This window comes from Alternaria incomplexa, assembly GCF_024043165.1.
Source record: "Alternaria incomplexa strain BMP 0042 chromosome Unknown scaffold_7, whole genome shotgun sequence".
Lineage (NCBI taxonomy): Eukaryota > Fungi > Ascomycota > Dothideomycetes > Pleosporales > Pleosporaceae > Alternaria > Alternaria incomplexa.
Window position 1 is genome coordinate 359,397 of NW_026249856.1, and position 17,642 is coordinate 377,038.

At 53.4% G+C, this 17,642-nt stretch overlaps 7 protein-coding genes across 7 annotated transcripts; 2 read left to right on the forward strand and 5 right to left on the reverse strand.

Annotated features, from left to right (window-relative positions):
- Window positions 1-237: 237 nt before the first annotated feature.
- Window positions 238-782, forward strand: VMA3 (H(+)-transporting V0 sector ATPase subunit c; the record flags this gene model as incomplete). Its single annotated transcript, XM_051434856.1, has 3 exons — window positions 238-352; window positions 413-673; window positions 721-782. The coding sequence occupies 3 exons, from the start codon at window positions 238-240 to the stop codon at window positions 780-782; spliced, it is 438 nt and encodes a 145-aa protein (XP_051290880.1).
- Window positions 783-3,090: 2,308 nt separating this feature from the next.
- J4E90_005303 (uncharacterized protein) lies at window positions 3,091-3,672 on the reverse strand (the record flags this gene model as incomplete). Its single annotated transcript, XM_051434857.1, has 1 exon — window positions 3,091-3,672. The coding sequence occupies one exon, from the start codon at window positions 3,670-3,672 to the stop codon at window positions 3,091-3,093; it is 582 nt and encodes a 193-aa protein (XP_051290881.1).
- A 236-nt stretch (window positions 3,673-3,908) lies between these two features.
- Window positions 3,909-4,469, reverse strand: J4E90_005304 (uncharacterized protein; the record flags this gene model as incomplete). The annotated part of the gene is made up of 1 exon (XM_051434858.1): window positions 3,909-4,469. The coding sequence occupies one exon, from the start codon at window positions 4,467-4,469 to the stop codon at window positions 3,909-3,911; it is 561 nt and encodes a 186-aa protein (XP_051290882.1).
- Window positions 4,470-5,215: 746 nt separating this feature from the next.
- Window positions 5,216-5,937, forward strand: J4E90_005305 (uncharacterized protein; the record flags this gene model as incomplete). The annotated part of the gene is made up of 2 exons (XM_051434859.1): window positions 5,216-5,413; window positions 5,488-5,937. The coding sequence occupies 2 exons, from the start codon at window positions 5,216-5,218 to the stop codon at window positions 5,935-5,937; spliced, it is 648 nt and encodes a 215-aa protein (XP_051290883.1).
- Window positions 5,938-6,329: 392 nt separating this feature from the next.
- J4E90_005306 (uncharacterized protein) lies at window positions 6,330-8,273 on the reverse strand (the record flags this gene model as incomplete). Its single annotated transcript, XM_051434860.1, has 3 exons — window positions 6,330-7,391; window positions 7,441-7,964; window positions 8,018-8,273. The coding sequence occupies 3 exons, from the start codon at window positions 8,271-8,273 to the stop codon at window positions 6,330-6,332; spliced, it is 1,842 nt and encodes a 613-aa protein (XP_051290884.1).
- A 1,072-nt stretch (window positions 8,274-9,345) lies between these two features.
- On the reverse strand, window positions 9,346-10,723 carry J4E90_005307 (uncharacterized protein; the record flags this gene model as incomplete). The annotated part of the gene is made up of 4 exons (XM_051434861.1): window positions 9,346-9,417; window positions 9,470-9,686; window positions 9,718-10,385; window positions 10,550-10,723. 4 exons carry the CDS (start codon window positions 10,721-10,723, stop codon window positions 9,346-9,348), a joined length of 1,131 nt encoding a protein of 376 aa, XP_051290885.1.
- Window positions 10,724-11,677: 954 nt separating this feature from the next.
- Window positions 11,678-16,315, reverse strand: J4E90_005308 (uncharacterized protein; the record flags this gene model as incomplete). The annotated part of the gene is made up of 3 exons (XM_051434862.1): window positions 11,678-13,119; window positions 13,168-13,308; window positions 13,432-16,315. The coding sequence occupies 3 exons, from the start codon at window positions 16,313-16,315 to the stop codon at window positions 11,678-11,680; spliced, it is 4,467 nt and encodes a 1,488-aa protein (XP_051290886.1).
- Between the last annotated feature and the right edge of the window lie 1,327 nt (window positions 16,316-17,642).

Here is a 17,642-nt window from a genome sequence, read left to right on the forward strand (position 1 = left end):
GCATGCAGATAGCTCCAGCTTGCCTCTCTGGAGATAAGCTGGGCATGCGACTGTTACATGAGCATCGGAGGAGCTTCTTCGTCATCACCTTATACGTGCAATAGCTAACATAATGAATGCAGCCCCGTCTATGCTGTAAGTCCTCGGACCAACCTCCGCTTCGCCTCCCGACGCGACAGCACCGCGTCAATCCGTCTATCGCCATAGCTAACGAACAACTAGCCCTTCTTCGGCGCGATGGGCTGCACGTCAGCTATCGTGTTCGCCTGCTTCGGCGCGGCCTACGGAACCGCAAAGGCCGGTGTTGGTGTGTCAGCCATGGGTGTCCTCCGCCCTGACCTGATCGTCAAGAGTACGCGATGAACCGCTCGACAGATGTCGCAACGTATAGCATGCAGCTAACACGCTTCAGACATTATTCCCGTTGTCATGGCGGGTATTATTGGTATCTACGGTCTTGTCGTGTCCGTCCTGATTTCCAACGGTCTCTCGCAAGAGTCTTCGCTCTTCGCCAACTTCATCCAGCTCGGTGCCGGTCTCGCCGTCGGTCTGTCCGGTATGGCCGCTGGTTTCGCCATCGGTATTGTCGGTGATGCTGGTGTACGAGGAACTGCCCAACAGCCCAGGTTGTTCGTCGGAATGATCTTGATTCTCATTTTCGCCGAAGTTTTGGGTACGTCGCTCAAATTTCAACAAGAAGCTTGCACTAACATATGCCAGGTCTTTACGGACTCATTGTTGCCCTGCTCATGAACTCCAAGGCTAGCGACGCTCACTGCTAGACGATTACGCACGTTCGATTGCAGATACGACAATACAAAACTGCAACACTCAAGCAACGGCATCGATACGCAAAGTCGTTCAGCAATCTACGCATATGACGCGCAATATCCACATGCGCGGCATGTCTCACGTCTCCATGTATTATTCGAACGGACGGACAACGAGGGCTTCGAAGTTGAGAAGCGAGGTGGTAAATAATGGCATCGGTCGAGGTGCACTTGCGATCCATTTGACGGCGTGTATTTTAGGGTCTCATCAATTTCATTCTGCGCTTGTAAACGAAATGCATTGGTTTCTTTTAGACAATTTGCGCCCTAATCTTGTTGATGCCTGGACTGACGTGAGATAGCCGTGCGCAAGCTACCAAGTGACGCGACTGCGACCCTATGCCACTCTCAGGGCTGTAGAACGACCTTCGGATCATCGCGACCATACAGACGTCCTGGCGTCCCTGCTAGTTCTGCTGGCTCCCTACATCCCATCTCTACGGCTGCATTCCCACCATACAGTTCGCTGGGCGCCACCGAAGGATAATGTTGCGCTTCCAGGTTCTTCTCGTCGATAGTGCTTTGTGGCAGCTCCACAGTAGCAGCCTGCTCCTGCCGTCTTTTCCTCTTCAGCTTCCATGCTAATAGGGTGACCAGTACTATCAGTATAGCTATCGATCCTGCACCAACACCAATTCCTGCGCGCGCCCCAACACTGAGCGCTTGCGACGTGATCGAGTTGTCTGATCTTGAGGAGGCTGGATCTGCGCTGTTGCCTGGTGATGAGTGTGGGACGGGTGTTGATGTGCTCGCGTTCGATGATGCTGAAGCATTTGATGTCGGCGCGGATGTTGCGGATGTCAATGTCGATGAAGACGTCGAAGATGCATTCTCGCCCACGGTCGCTGCCAGTGTAAACTGTTTTGTTGCATCACTACAGCAGCTCGGATTCCCACAGCACCAACTATTCTCCCCACACTTCCTCACCGGCGCGTTCTCGCCCTGCCACTACAGTCCATCAGTACCATCAACTACGGTACAGCATAGACTACTTCACTCACCGTACTATTGTTACATACACTCCCCAAGCACTCCGCACTCTGCCACGTCGGATCCGTACACCCATTTCGCCACCATAACTTCACGTTTGCATTCGTTCCATCGAAAGCTTCGTAGTTTTGACACAGGCCGTTGCTTTCACATACATCATCGGCGACATTTGTTTGGCCCGCGCCTTGATGGTTGGTGCCGCAGCAGAACGAATCGCGTTCAGGGTCGCTGAGGCAGGGTTGGTAGGATATGTCGGTGATTGGGCTACCGTCGCGGTTGTAGCAGGTTCGGTTTGTGGATGCCATTGGAATTCGTGGATGGTGTTTAGGCTTGAGTCGAAGAGAAAAGAAGGGTATGGATGGCAAAAGAAGAGGCAGCGGTCGCAACAATGTGTGTTCTTCATCCTTGCTGTGGTATGATGTATTCCTTGCTCTGCAAGGGGCTCATTTTCGCAACTTGCCTTCACGGCAGCGCAGCCACTGTGCATAACCGCCGGAACTTTGGTCTCAGCATATGCGGCTCGCCATTGGTTTGTTCATCTGATCTTCATTTCTGCTTTCCTCTCGTGCTCTCACGATTCCGCGGCGCAGTGATTGCTCAAAGTCCACGGGTTTCTTTGCCTACCAAGATTTGCATTTCAATACCCAGGTAATCAAGCAAAGACTGGGTAGTAAAGAATCGATAGGAAAGGCTTCATATACCCCAGCCATACCATTATCTTCTCATGTCGCACTGTTCCTGCATCGATCCAAGTCCAATAGAGTGCAACCACAGACGGTTGGGTCGGAAACCAAGAGCGGACTAGCGTGAATGACCAACATCACGAAGGGCTCCTCCTTGCTTTGCGCAGATCAATCAACACATCATGATGTATTAACAGCAATGCATCTACCAATCGAGTCTTGAGAAATGATGAATTAGAAGAGTTCGAGTGCTGCTTGCGTCGTAGATGACCCGATGACGCTGGGTCGGGCTAGCTCCTTGGCGATCTTGTCTTCATCCCGCAGCTGCAGGAGTGTCCTCGCTATAACCATCGCCTTTCATCCCAGTACGACTCACCCACACCGTCGCGCGCCCGCATGCAACGACACTCGCTTTAGAATACATCGACTGGACAAGAATCACACGCGGAGCAAGGGCATCACACGATGGACGTCAGATTCGTTGAGTATCAACAGCCATAAGAAGAAGACAGACTCCGCAAGCACCAGTAACAGTGGCTGGCCCGTGCCGCACATTTCAAAAGGCCAGATTCGCACGTTGTCGACACTCAGAGGCCTGTAGCTTGGAGCCCATACTCTAGCTCGGGGTACTCCTTCTTCAGATACCGGACCATTTCATCATCATGATACTTCCAATTCGATCCTTTGGGCGGTACAAACCCTTCAATCAGCACCATTCGTGGTGACTCGAGGCTCAGATGCTGACCGGTGAATATCTGGCCCAGTCGCTGAGGTTGTTGAGCTGTCGGTAGGCGATGTAAAGACACTATCGTAAGATTTCTGAAAAAGATATCGAGCTGCCAGGCGATGCCACGAGGAAGGATATACTGGTGTCTTAGTGAGGGCGCGCTGACGATAGAGACATCGACGTTGTAGTGGCTGAAACAGCCGCGGTCCATCGCGCCGTACATGGTTAGCCTGAACGTAGCAGACTCGACCAGGTAATTGGGATATGGCGGTACGAAATGTAGTCCAGAAGTGTTGAGTGCGATGACCCAGCTACTGGTATCTCCGACATGACGCTGGGAGAGCAGGGTGTTCCTTTCTTTCTCATCTAAGGCGTCTTGACGTTTCAGAGGGAACATGTCGAGGCCTAACGATTCTGTGTCGACCCATTCGGAAGTGGTCATTTTTGTGGGGTGTCGTAAAAGATAACCCCTCTTGTCTATGAATGTCTCATGTGGAAAGACAGAATAGGCGCGATTCCAGGTGACAAGGTTGCTCAGAGAGGTCGATGAGGGCAGTAGCGCTTCGAGAACCGGAATCTCTGTTTCCACGATATTGACTTCGCTACACTTTCCATCGGAACTGACTCGACTCATTGTCACTCGAAGCTTCTGGGAGGGGTTAGCGAGACACGCGTGGATCATACGAAGTAGCCGAGCGCATTCGAACTTACTGAAAGCTCTTTATCCTCGGGCGTGGGAGTATCAAGACGTTCATAGCCATCTTTCTCGAGGAAGGTGCGTAATGCATCAGCATTGGGTCCTTTCTGAACAAGGAGGCTATACAGCCCAATTTTACCGCCAGTCTTTACGACCGGCTTTCTCGCCATGAATTCGTATGCGAAATTTCGTCCTATGAGGACGTTATGTCGGGCTTGAAGAGCGCGGAACTCGATGGGAGAAGTGACGAAGTGCTTCAACCGGTCGTTGATGTTGAATTGAGTGCGCTCCACCAGCTTGACGAAGCCCATGAAAGGCTTTGTGGTCTTACTGAGCGAAATGACGTCGGCTATGTCGAGTTGCGCGAAGACGGCATCCTGGACTGGAGCATATCGAGTTAATAAGTCCACGATCGGAGGTGTTTTCTTCGGTTGCCACCATGGCTTGACTAGCTTGAACAGACTCTTATCTCTAAGAGATACGACAGCCAGGGAAAAGATGAAGATGATCATGGGAGTCAAACAAGAAATGAAGGAGAACATATTGGAGACTTTCGACGTTGAGGTGCTCGTGGAGGAAGGTTGAGCGACAATTGGGGTAGAGTGTATATCGAGATGATCAGGGGCTTCTATATACAGGAAAGGAGTCTGAGCAGGAGCTGTGGCCTACTAGGCGCAACAGTCTTGCCACTATATTCACTACGCAGCTTTTTCCATCCGATTCGAGAACCATCAATCCAAGAACAAGAGTGAAGGAGGGTGCTAACCGAGTATACAATGACGCGTTTTACCTTGAGCGACATCGCTACCAAGACAAACGCGGATCTCCATCTACATGACCAAAGGCAAACGCAAACCGCGTCAAAGACGTCACAAGTACACTCTCCCCTCATCTTCTCTCACCAAACACGAAGTCACGGTGGAAAGCAAGCGTCTCTCACCTCGAGATTAGCTCCACCCACAGAGATATAAAGTCGTCTCCCTCCGTGCCTTCCCTCCTCTTCTCTTCTTCTCAACATAGACATTGAGGCAACTTCGGCAATATCCACACTCTACTATATCTTATTCGCTTCCTTCAATTCGAACCGACTTCTATATATCCTTTCCAACCTTAACTTACCAAGTTCAATTCCAACATCAACAAGATGTCAAGTCCCTCAGGAAACCAGCCTTCCAGGCGCGGCGGCGCTTCCTCATCTGGTAGCCCTTACAACACTCCTCGCCATGGTCGCATTCAATCCCGCACTGGAATTGAGCCCCTATCTCCGCCTCAAGCTCAGCAGCCCTCTATGCCCAACCACCGCGCTCCACCAACAGTCCACCATCTCCGGGAAGAAGAGCCAAACCCCCTCCAACGCTGGAACGGCAGTTCCGTAAGCCCCTTCATGCGCTGGGCCTACGCAGTCACCGATGCCCGAGGTGCCGTTCGTCCCAACTACAACTACGATCCGGACATGAACAACGCCATCTATCTGAGCGAGACCATCGTAAGCACTCCTCTACTTTCTCTCCACCCGCACCCACACCCCTAGCAAACCCACATACTAACACCACCCCACAGGATGACTTCGACCGCAACCCCTCCCTCGTCCACGAACTCGTCCTCCGCATCGCGAATCCCGACCTCGGCCATCCCTCCATGGACTGGATCCGCGCAAACCGCTCTCTCGTCGACATCCTTCTTTACCGTCACTACCAGCGCTACGGCGGTTTGATGTTACCTCCAACGGCGGCAGCACTCCAGGCCATGCAGCAGCACGAGGCCGCGATCGCTGCTGCTAGGGCCGCTGGAGTCCACCCTGATAACTATCCACATATCATGTTCCCGGCCTTTGGTCCGCCGCCGCCGGGTGAGGGCGAGGTGGGCTCGCCTGGAGGGAAAGGTAAGGGCAAAATGACGCCAGGGAAGCCGTCAGGATCGCCTCCGGGTAAGGGTAACCCGTTTGGTAGTATTGGGGATAGGGGTGGGTTTGGCCGTGGAGGTCCGAGTGGTGGTGGGGTTTACTATTGAGTAAGTTGTACATCTCCTGGCTAGGATATGGCGTGTCGGTTGAGGTTTTCGAAGACCTTTGTGACTTCCTGGCTGCCGTATAGCACTGCTTTGGAGGGCTACAAAAGCTTCGAGAACCTTCTGGCTACTCTATACTTAGCTGGTTCGAACACTTTTGATGCAGCCTGGCTAACCTTGAGTAGTTCTCCGGATGGCGATATAGCGGTATAAACGACATAATACTTATTACTAAGACGACTTGAGATGGCTTGAAGCTGGGCGGGCATTGAACGGGATGACTTCGTGTATTAGAATGGGACGACTGTACGGATATACATGGAAGACTAGAAGATGAATATTGGAATAACATTCGAATCATTACTATCATAAGACTATTACCAAGCTTTTGATATCTACAACCCACTCTTCTCGTTCTTCTCGTCCCTAACACTAAGAGTCTCAACATTCTCAGCATCGCCGACCTCACGGCCGCCCACGTACTTGCTCTCCTTCATATTGTTCATAGCATCTTCCTGAGCATCTGCCTTGCGGAAAGTGAGGTAGAAACCAATACCACCGAACATGGCAACAACAGCAACGGAACCATAGTTCCATACGAGGAGAGGGTCCTCAGACAGACTGACAAAGGCCTGACCGAGAGCGGCGGAGACAGCGGAGGTGGAGAGGGCAACGGCCTGGATGGTGGACTTCATGTTGTTGGGTGCCTTGGTGTACGCGTACTCGAGCTTGGTGATGGAAGCGAGAATCTCGGACATACCGATCAGACCGTAGGGGAAGGCTTGGACCCAGACGGAGATGTCGGCGTTGCAGTCTTTGCGTTCCTTGCTGAGGGCGTTGATGTTGCTGCCACAGGGTGACATCTTGTAGATGTAGTATTGGATGACGCAGGCTGACACCATGGCGAATGAGGAAAGAGCGAAACCAGCAGTGATCTTCTTGATGGGCGAGAGGTTGACACCAGCCTTGCGGAGAGCGGGGTAGACGAAGAAGTCCATGATCGGGATAAGGATGACGATGAAGATGGGGTTCAGCTTCGAGACAATGTCGTTGGGTGTCTTTCCGAGGTTCATGGTGTTGGCTTGGGAGACGAGGTTGTTGGTCATTTGGTTGTACGCGAGCCAGTAGAGAGGGTACCACAAGAAGACCTTGCAAGCGAGGATACCGCGCTTGACTTCGTCGACCCAGGCATCGTCAAAGGTCATCCAGTCAGGGACAGCCTGGCCGCTGGCACGGAGAGCAGTAGGCTTGACCCTGTCCCAGAAGCCATCGTCCTTGAAAGTGTTCTTGCGGGGCGAGTTCTTGATACCGAGGCCGATGAGCTTGAAAGCCTTGCCCATGACGGATCCAGTGGGTGGCGAAAGCTTGTAGTGCTTCTTCATCGTGATGAGAATGATGGGGCAGAGGAGGTAGCAGATAGTGGGTAGCGTGTAAGAGAGCCAGAAACCGACGAAATGCTGGATGGCGTTAGTGAGATCACACAATGCAGTCTGATTCGGCACATACCTCTGAGTAAACCATGGCGATGGAACCGCAGATAGATCCGCAGTTGATCAGGAAGTAAAAGTAGATGTAGATACGCGCAGTGGTAGTGGCGGGGTCGACAATCTCCTTCTGTCCATTCTTCCTGACACGGACGTAGGCCTTTTGATCCTTGTATTGTTCTGCGATGAGTGGAGAGATGTTACTCTTGAAACCACCAGTTCCGAAACCCATAACGACGAGACCGACAGCGAAGACACCGATGGCGACGTTAGGCTTGACGATAACTGCGGGGATAGCAGACATGATCAGAATAATGTGGCCGATAAGAGCGATAAGATTAGAGTACTGGATGGTTTTGTAACGTCCCCAGTACTCGTCAGCGAGCCAGGCACCACCGAGAGGCGTGATGTAAGACCAGAACTGGTTAAACATGGTGAGACCGGTGGAGGCACGTTGGCCCATGTCCAGAGCACCAGAACTGACGCCCTTCTTCAAGAAACCAGCACCAGTTGTGGAACCAGGAGGCAATGGCTTTTGGATGAAGTCTGGTAAAAGTCAGTGTGTGCCCAGATATACGGGCTATCAATCAACAACTCACTGACGAAGACAGCGCTGGTACCGTAGTAACTGAAGCGCTCAACGAACTCAACAGCAGCCACAGTCCATGCTTGCCACGGAATGCGACCAGCAACCCTGGGAAGAGTCGCCCATTCCTCTTCAGTAGGGAATGGACCCAAGAGGTTGGTGTTCTCGTCAAAAGAGCCAGTGGAGCTGGTGTCGAGCGGGATAGGGTCCATAGCAGTGGCGCCCTTGGTGATCTCAAGAGACGCCTTGACGTTGGTGTTGGCCGCCATTGTGCTGAAGGGAACTTGAACTAAGTTCAGGTAGAACAAAGGTAACAAGGTACGACCGCGAAATTGAATGCGCGGGCGGTGGAATCAAGTAGACGCAACGGGCGATGAACTTGAGTGCCTGCGGTCCAGACAGGTGTACCATGCCCCTCTTCATATACACCCAAGCAAACTCCAAGACCGAAGCTCTGGACAAGAGTTGCACAAGGGTCGCACGCGACTATCGAGCGTGTCCACTCTCGCCATGGCATTTCGTTCGCTCGGTTCCCGCGTTATCACAGCAACATGCACATAACAGCCATCCAAGACCATGGAACGGCGCCTAGTCCGGTCGGAGGATCATACAAACCAGACCTTCAGGCATACTGCCGCACTTAAGCGCGTTGGTTAGAGGCATCCAAGGCCGTGGTAGCCCCAGGATCAGGATAAGATAGGAATGAGCAAAAAACCCGGGCGCCAATACGAGCAACCAGCCTTGCTCCATGGGCGCGGCGGAACGTTCGAAAAAGACGTGCCAAGCTGGGCTAAGCAGGAAAAGATAACGCTCAGGGAAGCTTCCCATGCGGGCGCGCAGGACGCGCCAAGCCAGTATCCATCTCTTGGTCTTGTCACCTCCCCTTCTGGCCCTAGTCACGATTGCGACGCGCCCGAATGGATCTAGGATCTCCGCCCGGATGGTAGCCAAGGCCTTGGACGTAGGGTTATCAGTATAAGCGTTTCATCACGGTTACCTCCTTCTGCAATGGATCACGCGCGAGATGATGGCTGATGGGGCGTGGTTGCGACGGGGCATTGGAAAGTTGGAGAGGTTGGTGTTGAAGCGGCGGGTATAATTGGTGTTCAGATAAACCTCACGCTATCAATGAAGCACGGACCTGCTAGCGGAAAACTGGCGGAAGGCGTGGCGGAATGATCACCGCACCAACGAACTTCTTTTGATTTGACATGTATCGGTATCTACTTCCGAGAGGATGGAGGTGGTGACATCCACTGAGGCGAATTACTATCAGATGCCGACCACCATTTTTCCAAAACTTTTGCCCTTGTCTCTTCTCTTCTCGGTCTCACCGAAATCTCACTTGCCGGAAAAACTCGTCTCACTTCCAATCAGCCGTCCCGGATCAGTTGTAGCCATTGTTGGATCCTGCTGGTAGTCAGTGACATGGGCGTTGCAGAATTGATTTGGTGGGTATCCGAACCTGGATAGAACTCTTCCGCGTCTGGGCGAGGCACATGAGTGCTTGCACCTGATCCTGAAGGTGGTTGCTGAGGACGACTTGGAAGACCTTGAGACGGTGCCTGGTCTTGGCCTTGTTGACTTCCTGAAGATCCGCGACCACGTTGAGCAGTTTGTCCTTGATAACCCGGAAGGCCGACTTGCTGCTGCGGCATTGTGAAACCGCTGCTTGCTCCCGTCTGCGAAGAGTAGTCTTGGTGGCTGGAGTACATCATCTGGCTACCAGTCCAGCCACTAGGATACTGCTGTCCTGGGTTGATGAAGGGCTGCTGTTGGTAAGGCTGCATAGGGTAGCCACCCATGGGCGGCGCAGCCATGTAGGGACTACCATACGCATACTGGGGATTTGGGTAAGGATAGTAGCCCTGAGAAGCATTAGGAGCGAAACCAGACGGCGTCTGTTGCATGTTCGGAGGAGCATTTGGTCCTTGACCGAAACGACCACCGCGGTCCGAACGTCCAACGAAGTCGCCACGAGGCTGCGAAGGCCGACCCCTTCCACGACCGTTTCCGCGACCATTTCCACGACCACGCTCAGCCTGAAGGTTGGCCAGTTCCCTCTCCAGTGTCGCATTCCTAGCTTCAAGCACCGCGACAGAAGTCGCGCGCGCTGGGGCAGCTTCAGCCGGAGATGCGGTTGACGGCCTAGTACTAGTATGGCCTGCTCGAGGGAACTCCGGACTCGGGTTGTCTCCCAAGGAGAAGAGCATGTACGATCCGTGGACGATGGCGTGGCGGACAAAGATACGCAGACAGTACTGGCTGCCTTGCTCGGTGACGGAAATGAACTTTGACATTTCCGCAGGTGTCAAGAGTTCAGAGTTTAGCAGGCATAGGCGAAGACGTTCGATTGTGAATGGGAAGTCTTCGTAGTGTTCCTGGGTTGTATACGTCAGTGCTTGTAATTAAGAGATGGTGGCGTGGCTGTTGGGTGTCCCAGGTGCACTTCACGTATTTTCCCGCCGTTGTGTGGCTTGGCGGGAATGCAATGTGTGCTCTTGGGTCGACTGATGGGGAGTAAGTTGGCGTTCGGGTTACTTACGAGAAGATGCAGGTTTGACCTTCCGAAAACGACCTGGCGGTTCCAGTCCATTGTCGTCCTGCGCTCCTCTGGGTAGACGCGCTGAAGGAAGGGGATGAGTTCAGCGTCGACCCAGTCTTGGTCGATTGGCGCAGGTGAGGAGTTGAAGACAGCAGGAGGGGTTCGGCCCGTCATTGTAGTAATGAAGGTAGGGTTGAAGGTGGAGGGAAGATTGAGTCAAGTATCAAGTTGAATTGTAAGAAGGTAAGTTATACTCGACTACAGTCAAATCGCGTAGGTGTCGTGTGTGGAGAGGAAGAAAGAAGTATACTCCTGACAGTACCAATAGATTATATACGCACTAGCAAGTGAAGGACCCAGCAGGTAGTCGCATTGTTTATCTATTTATCTTGCTCACTCCCTCCTTCACTTTGTTCTTTCAACGTCATTCCCGCAGTCACCCGCGCCTTTTTGCTCACTTGACGAGCACGCAATTGCTTGCGTCGGCGCCACGTTAAGTCCGAGCAAACGCAGTCCTTTACTGCGACCACTGCCTCGGTTCTTATCTCCGGTTTTGGTGAAGGAGTAGTTGGAGAGTTGGTCTTTCACTATTCTTGGCATTAGTGAGGAGGAGGTGAAGGACAATTGACGGGATTCGTTATATCCGTACGAAATCATGTCCCGGTTGAGAACGATCGTACATATGGAGGGATGCATAAAGCCTTCTTTTCAGGGACCAATACATGATAAGTCTTAGAACAAAGAAATAACGTTGGTATCGAAACTACACTCAGAAGAGAAGACCGACTCTAGGAAGAGAGTAGGAGTAGAGGACCTAGGTCAAGAGAGAAGGAAAAACAGAAAGAAGATAACCCTGGCCCACCCGATGTGGCCTTTTGCCCTTCATCAGACCCCAAATCTATCCCTACCGACGCGTCAAAGCGCAAAACTCCGCCTCCCCCTCTCAACATCCTCAATCCACTCCCTCAACCCACCCATCCTATCCTCCTCCAGTCCCTCCGCATCCCTCCCCCCATCAACATCCGTATCCCCCCTCCTTCCCCTTCCCCCAACCATCTCACTCCTCGCAAAACTAACCCTCGACCCATTCCCTTTCAACTGGCCCAGCCTACCCAGCGCACTTGCTTTCTAAGTCCCAGGATTAGGCGTCGTACTGCGATCCCTCCTGAGTAACCCCCTGCGCTCCGCGGTCTTGGGTCGCGGACTCACGCTGCCGGATGGACTGCCTCCACTCTCACTAGGCGTGAAGCTACTGCGTATCGATACCATACCCTTGCCCACACCAACGTTTTGCTCTGCGCCGCTACCCTGGTCTGAGATGGTGAATTGGGTTTCACCCAACTCCTCGTCTCTGCCGAATTTACTGTGGTCTTTGACGACGAGTTTGAAGAAGGCGTCGGCTGTGCAGTTTGTTTTGAAGCTCTCTTCCGAGGGGTCGAACTGGACGGAGCCTTGGGGTGCTTTGATGTGGTCGGTCTTGTGGATTTCCTTCTTGCCGAGCGAGATGTGCACGCGCAGGTTGGTACCGGCAGGGAAGCCGTCGGCGGAGAGGACGGTGATGTTGGCGGTGCCTTGTTCGGCGCCGCCGGGGCCGGCGTTGTCGCCGAAGCGGCTGTGGAAGCTTTGAGCGCCCCAGCTGCGGTGGCGGTTGTGGTTGTTGGAGTCTTTCGTGGGGGTGTTGGGCTCGCCTTCGATGGATATCATGGGTGTGTCGGCGGAGGGACGGTCGGATGTGGAGGGGCGTGCGAGATCTTCTTCGTCGGGGGCTTCACCGCGAGACTTTCTGCGCTTGAAACCGCGACCTAGGAAGGTACCTGCGCGGACTACGTTGCCACCGACAAAGGCCGCTCCTTTACCAACTCCCTTGACGGGCGCGCCAATGACTTTGCCGGGGACAGCAAAGGTGCCGGAGAATGTACTGGAGCCTTGACGAGATCGAACGACGTAGTCTGGCTTGAACAACATTCTAAGTCGGATAGCGCCTGACTTGCCGTCGAGGGCAAGCGTAACTTCTTGTTGTTGGAAGGGCTCGAGGATTTCCAAGTTGATAGATGATTTGCCGAGGAAGTCGGCCTTGTCACCGAAGTCCCAGTCGTAAACGTTGACAACAAAGTCCGCGGCCGTTCGACTCCGTACAGGTACTTCGAAGTACTCGTTCCATGCCGGGTGGAGCGTCTTCTTCTGCGTCTTGGTCTTGTACACCTCCTTGTCGTTGAGCATAAACTTGCAGTAAGGGTCCGAGAAACCGTTACGGTCTGCAGCTGGAAGATCTGCCGCATCGAGCACGTCGACTCGGAGCGTACCCTGGTTGTTGAAGGATTCGCTGGGATCGAGACGCATCTTGACGGGAATATACTTAAGCATAACCGTAATCTTGTTGTCGCGTCCGTTCTTGTCTTTGAGCGTAAATTGAGTGGGCGTGTGCAAAGACCTTCGTAGCGTATCAATCGTGTTTCCTGTCAGCTTAGCAATGACGTGATCTCCATGATCGTCGCCGTCGTTATCGATGTGCTCGATAATTCGGAGGGTGATCTTGGAAAAGTCGAGCTCGCGGATCATCGTGTCGCCAACTGCATCCCGTTAGCTTGGTACATCTTGAAAGACTTGACACAACCCACCATCGTTGAAAGTCATCTTGTTGCTCCGGATCTTCGTGCTAGAATAGCTGGCATACGCCATGTCATCCATAATAACATCGACGTGGCCACCAGTCCTCGCGAATTCACCTTCAATGAGCTTGAACACAAGCAGACCAGATTCTACATCACGTTAGCCAAGACTCGTAGATGTGATATAAGAATACGGGGTCAAGCTGCAGGTCAGGGTGAACCAACTGAACAAGCCAAACTCCACTGTATCCTCATAGTCGGCATGCGACCTACCATACTGCTGCAGATCGTCTGCAGTAAGCTTCAGCTTCTCGATCTTCGGCTTCTCGGGAACCGACTCTGCTTGCTGGAGCTCGTTCTTCTCAAGCTCCTTGGCCATGTCCTTCTCGTTCGACTTGAGTGATGAGATAGTACCTGCGGTCTCCGACCTGGCGATGGTCGAGGCGTTGGATACAACACGTTGGTGGCTGAGCTTAGATCCGTTGGACACAGGCCGGGCGGCGCCGTTGGATTTAGTCTCCTCCTCTTCTTCCTCGTCCTCTTCAGGGTCCCAAGTGGGGTATGTGGGGTAGAAGGAGCAGGTGTAGTTGAGAGTGCCCTTGGGCTGAGAAGAACCAGCCAACCGGAGAGCTCCTGCGGTAGGCTGCTTCTGTTCATGTTCGAGGTACTCGCCATTCTCGTTTTGTTGAATATAGTCGCCAGCCGAAAGCTCGATATGTCCTAGGGGACGATCCTTGCCGAGATTCTCCTCGTCCATGACCCCCAGTGTAAGCTTCTCGCGGACGGTGTGAACAGGGACATAGACAACCTCATCCCAGTCAGGGTCGAGGTTGTTCTTGAAAACGACGGTTCGGCCCTTCTCAATACCGGAGAGTAGTACACGGACGTACGGATCCGACTTGCCCAGGGCTTCGAGGTTACGAAGTCCGCGCGCGCTCTGGAAGTGTAGTCGCATCACACCGATGGGAGTAAGATAACCACTGGAAGAGACTGCACCCTTTAGAGCAACGGGCTTCCAATCAAGCTTCATCTTCACGCGACCGCTCGATGTACCTGCGAGGTTGTACCACTCATGACCCTTGGCCATGAGTTCAAGCATGTCGTCCATCGTGATTTGGTAAGTACCAAGAATGGGGTCAGCTGCGAGGTCGCGGTCGTCCTTGATGACTAGACCCAGCTTAGCCTTCTTGCGGTCCGTGATGAGCATTTCCTTTGTTGCGTCTGGCCAGATAGGTTGGTTTGTCCTCTTCATGACCCGGGACTTGTGAATCTCATGGCCGTTAAGGAGGAGGACGGCGTATGGGCTAAGCTGCCCAATCATGCTCTTGCTACCATCCATATCCTTGGCCTGTTCAACAGTGAACTTGCAGATACCCGTGCGCGACTCTGGTGGAGGCTCCTTGGTACCATCTTCCAGCGTAGTGCCTTCAAGAACAGGGAAGAAGCGTACATCCGCTGTCACGAGACCACGGGCGCGACCTCCTGACATGACCTCTAGTTGCATGTTCTCGTGGTCAGGGTCCTCCTCTAGCTGTTCTAGCGCAAAGGTAGCGGTACCGAGCTCCTTGTCCTTGCGAATGTCGTTGTAATCGAAGAGATTGATAGTAAGCGAATCCTTCAGGGAAGTTACGATGATGTTGACAGTCTCATTCCAGCGAGGATTGGCACTCTCGTGCACCGTCTTGGTACGTGCAAGGACGTTGCGGTTGTTGATGGAGACTGTGGCATAGGGATCAGGGGTACCAGAGAACTTGTCGGGGTTCTTGAGGCCTTGAGCACCGTGGAAGTGGACTTGCAGAACACCGATAGCTTGGTCGACAGGGTTGCCCGCAAGCATCTTGGCGATCTCGATGGGGAACACATTGGGGTCGTACATCATCGGGCCCAGGTTAGCGTGGATCTGCTCCATGATGAAAGTCTCCAATCCGGGGATGAAGTTGATGTCGAAACCAAAGGTCTCTCCACCCAAGGGCTTGCAGACGTAGTCGATGGTCGGACGCTCGAGGAAAGACATCTCGACTTTCTCGATGTGAGGGAACGGAAGCTGTAGCTTGAACTTCAGGCGCATCAGACCGGAAAAGGCCATGTCTTCTACGATAACATCCAGACCCTTGCTGACAAGGCCCTTTCCGATGCGGATCTCTAGGACGATCTTCGGGTTAATCTTGTTCTTGATCTGCCTCGCGGTAAGATCAGCTACGTCGTTGGGTGTGAAGCTAAACTTCCAGTCCATAAGAACGATATCGTCCTGTGTCTTTGGGTGCGTCTTTACGTGCTCCAATCGCGGGGGCTTCGTTCCGAGGACGAAAGTCTTCATCTTCAGACTGTCCAAAAACGCCGGGGTCGAGGTCGAGAGAACCTGGTCCACGGTGCCTACAATGGTGTCACACAGAACTGGCGCGTAGATGGGCCAGAACTTGACGAGGAAGCTGTTGATCCACTCCAAGCTCTCTGTGTCCGTCTCCAGCTTGTTCTTTGCCATCTCACGGTTGAGGTCGTCGCGCGCATTGCGGCGCACGCGACGGATCGAGGTACGGTAGTAGGTGCCGCAGACGGCCATGAAGATCATAATCCAGCCCAGTCCACCGCCGAGGATACCGACGACCCACGAGCTCAAGCACGCAAAGATGATGATGCCCGTGTTGTGGTACCAGTCGCCGAAGAACTTGTCCTCTATCCTGCCCTCCAGCCATGTCTGGTGGTCGGCCAGGGAGGCTTCTTCCTCCTCCTTGTTCTCGGAGCCGGGCATGCCGAATCGCGGCGCCCATCCGACCCGATCCCACCGCGCATCGTCGTCGAGTTGCTCGGGCGCGTGGCCATTGGCTTTGGCTTCCTCGGGTGTCTCTATGGCGCCCGCTTTGGTAGGCGAGGGGAGGTCGTATTCGCCCGGGCCGTTGTCGTCGGCATCGGATACGAGGGCCGTCGCGTTCTTGTTGCGCTCGTGGTGGAAGTTTGCGGGGACGCGCGCTCGTGCCTGTGCCCGCTTCTGCTCAGGACTCGCATCGGGGTCGAATTGGAAGGCAGCGCTGCCGCCCGCCTGCGCCTGATCAACGAGGGATTTCTCCGCCTGGTTCGCCGTGATGGAGGAATTGGGGTCTTTGGCGGCGTCGAGCAGTCCCTGCTGCTTCAGCTCGGATTCGCGCGATGCGGTAGCCATGTCGGCGATGTGGAGCGGAGGTCCGACCCGCTGACGTTGCGCTGCAGTTGCAAGATGGCTGGCGTGCAATTGAATGCTCGCGGTCGAGGGAGGGGCGTGACTTGGGTGAGGAACCCCAGGAAGGTGAGAGTAGAAGATAGAGCGAGCGGCTGGGAGGTGTTGGGGTTCTGGAAACCTGTTGTTTGGCTGGTTAGCTTTCCTTGGTAGACGGCGGCAGCTATGCTTTAGCGATACTGCAGCTGTACGCGGATGGCTGGCACTAACTCGCCGAAGTAATTCCTGGTTCCCGGTGAGAACGGGAGAAAAAAACAAAGGAAAGGCCGAAGGAAGGACTATAGTTCAGGGTTCATGAGAAATTGATGAAGAATTGAATCGCACGCGGTCCTACTCGCAATCAGGAGCTCGCGAGAGGTGTTGGTTAGCAGCTGCGTCGAGCGATGACTAGCATCCCTCACGGCGATCCCCGAGCTCCCCTGCACAGCCACGCTTATGACATAGCGATCCACGCGTAATCAGCGACAAGAACCATTCCGATGTTTTTCCATTAATCTACTGCCGTCAGCCATTCACGCGTCGATTGCAACAACCCCGTCTACACTCCCGTCTATCGTGACACTATCCTTCTGCAGGGCTCGCATGGCGTTCCCATTGATTTGGCTAATCAGTAGCTCAGGGTCCATCCCGCACACTTAGGCCGTGCCAAACGCGCACCTCCGCACTATCTTGAGCAACCGTTACACCCCATACAAGTAAGAAACTCGGCAGGTCTCTGTAGGCTACACGAAGACAACACATGTGTTTTGAAGAGTATGATGTCACTGCAGGTTTCTACTTGTATACAATATCCCTACCATAACACGTTATAGCAGGCAACTTCGTTAGTTCCGAAAGTTGGTTTCTAATTTGGACATCTGGCACGTGAATGCCCTCCACCACCTCCCGAGGTCTTCTCGCGTACCTGGGCCGTGCACCACAAGTAACTGTTACACCGCCCCATCATCTCCGAACACTTTCCTTCCACTTTGTACAAAGAAGAAACTGGACAGGTGTCCCTGTTCTTACCGCAGCTTGTCAGAGCGAAGGCTACTGCAATACCTGCGCAGAAAAACAATCGTGCAGTCTGCAGATCATATGCAGGTGCAGCCACGGGCCCTTAAACCGTGTGTCACACAATGTATTGAATTCGATACCACGTCTATGTATTACTAGCGTTCCGGTGTCACCACACGTGCATCATCAGTGTTGCATCGTGCAAGCTCTTTGCGAGCTGAACTGAATATACCCGACACACAGGCCCTCTTACGCCACAGATCATCCAGACCAATCC